We start from the raw sequence: 2,146 nt of genomic DNA, 5'->3' as shown, positions 1-2,146 counted from the left end.
TTCTTCTTCTTCTTCTTCTTCTTCTTCTTCTTCTTCTTCTTCTTCTTCTTCTTCTTCTTCTTCTTCTTCTTCTTCTTCTCCTCCTTCTTCTGTTCCGTCTTCTGTTCCTTCTTCTCCTTCCCCCCCTTTCCATCATCCTCCTCACCCTCTCACATGCTCCCCCCCACCACCACCACCTCCCCACCCCAACAAATCACCACAGGATCATAGGGCCGCTTTTTCACACGTAGCCCCCATTCTCTTTCTTCTTTAAAAAAAAATCACAGATTCAGAAAGCCACTTCCTTCTACCCTTCACCCATCCCCTCCTCCTCCACCTCTTTCTTTCCATCATCCAACTCACCCTCTCAACACCCCCCAACCCCCACCTCCCCTCCCTCCAACAACTCACCACAGGATCAGAGGGTGACTTCCTCAAAGCTTCCATCAGTTTCTGCACATCATCATCATCAATGCCGCAGTTCACAAAGTTCACAAACCGGATCTTGGAGGCCGTCTCCAGAAACTTGGCCGCCTCGTACACCTGATATTGAATTGTTGATGAAATTGATGAAAACATTAAGGAGGAGGAGAGCACAAACAACGACAACAACAATTATAGTAATAACAACGACAACAACAACAACAACAATGATGCTAATAACAATAACAACAACAACAACAACAATGATGATAATACACCCACACAAACACCACCAACACCCCACCTCCCCTACCCCATCCACTCTTTATCTCTAACACCCCACCCACATCCCTCACCCACCCACACCCCATCCACACACCCCACCCACATCCCTCACCCACCCACACCCCATCCACACAACCCACCCACATCCCTCACCCACCCACACACCATCCACACACCCCATCTCTCTTAGTATAACCCACAAGAGGCTATAATAAAAACAATGACAACAATGATAATGATAATAACAACAACAACAACAACAAAAATGATGATAATACACCCACCCACACACCACCAACACCCCATCTCCCTCACACCATCCACACACCCCACCCACCCCATCCCATCTCCCTCACCCACCCACACCCGATCCTCGCACACCCACTCACCACACACACACCATTAACACCCCACCTCCCCTAGTATAACCCACCTGAGACTTGTTCAGCGTGACCCCCTTCACCTCCAGCGTGGTCTGACTCGCCTCCAGCAAGGGCAGAATAATCCCGTCCCGAGGTTTGGACGGAGTTACTTCCGCTAGAGACTTCGCCACGGTGATGCCACCGTCGTCGTTGGCAACATTGTCCGGGTCAGCACCTGAAACGTAGCACACGTCAATAGATCTTTCTTGCTGATGATTGTTGGTTGTTGTTGTGTGTGTGTGTGTGGTAGCCTATCTGTTCGAAATGTTTGGAGCCCCAAAGAGCGTGCTCTTCGCCAGGGCCACTGCCTCCCTTGGTTGTTGTTGTTGCTGATGATGTTGTTATTGTTGTTGTTGATGTCGTTGTCATTTTCGTTGTTGTTGTTTTGGGGTTTTTTAAGTGTCCATTTTCTAAAGTAGCAAGCTTGTCACCGAGTGATGTCTCATTATCTCATTTCTTTCCTCTCCTCCTCCAAACTATACAGCCATCTCTCCTCCCCTCCTCTATAAAATAACATACACAAAAAAAAGAAGGAGGAGAGATAAGGACGATAGATGTTTGACAGGAAATAAGGAAGAGAGAAGGATGATAGATGTTTGACAGGAAAGAAGGAGGAGAGATAAGGACGATAGATGTTTTATTGGAAAGAAGGAGGAGAGATAAGGACGATAGATGTTTCATTGGAAAGAAGGAAGAGAGATAAGGACGATAGATGTTTGACAGGAAAGGAGGAAAGGTAAGGACAATAGATGTTTCATAGGAAAGAAGGAGCAGACCACACTGGAGCACCCACCAACCACTCACCTCCATGAGTCGCCTCAGGGTCACTGTCCTCTGAAATGACCAGAAACAACGACGGGTCAGCCGAATATGTTCACAGAGTTTCTCGCAGTTAAGTCTCATCACTAATTAATGAACATAAAGGTCAGGAGTCTGTAAGATGCAGTATACAGTTTCACACCCACACACACACATGCACATATACACAAACAAACACACACACACATACACGCACACACACAAACTAACAAACACAC

At 46.9% G+C, this 2,146-nt stretch overlaps 1 protein-coding gene across 1 annotated transcript in view; it reads right to left on the bottom strand.

The window, feature by feature from the left end:
* LOC101855145 (leucine-rich repeat-containing protein 73) overlaps positions 1-2,146 on the bottom strand; it is a gene marked incomplete in the record, with an annotated part of 9,698 nt that overhangs the window by 3,808 nt on the left and 3,744 nt on the right. The window contains 2 exon segments of the mRNA XM_013088684.1: positions 391-522; positions 1,121-1,284. Of these exon segments, the coding sequence (XP_012944138.1) occupies positions 391-426 (36 nt within the window).

This window comes from Aplysia californica, unplaced genomic scaffold (genome assembly GCF_000002075.1).
Source record: "Aplysia californica isolate F4 #8 unplaced genomic scaffold, AplCal3.0 scaffold00787, whole genome shotgun sequence".
Taxonomy (NCBI): Eukaryota; Metazoa; Mollusca; class Gastropoda; order Aplysiida; family Aplysiidae; genus Aplysia; species Aplysia californica.
Note: the sequence above shows the minus strand (reverse complement) of the source record. Positions and strands in the feature narration are given on the sequence as shown.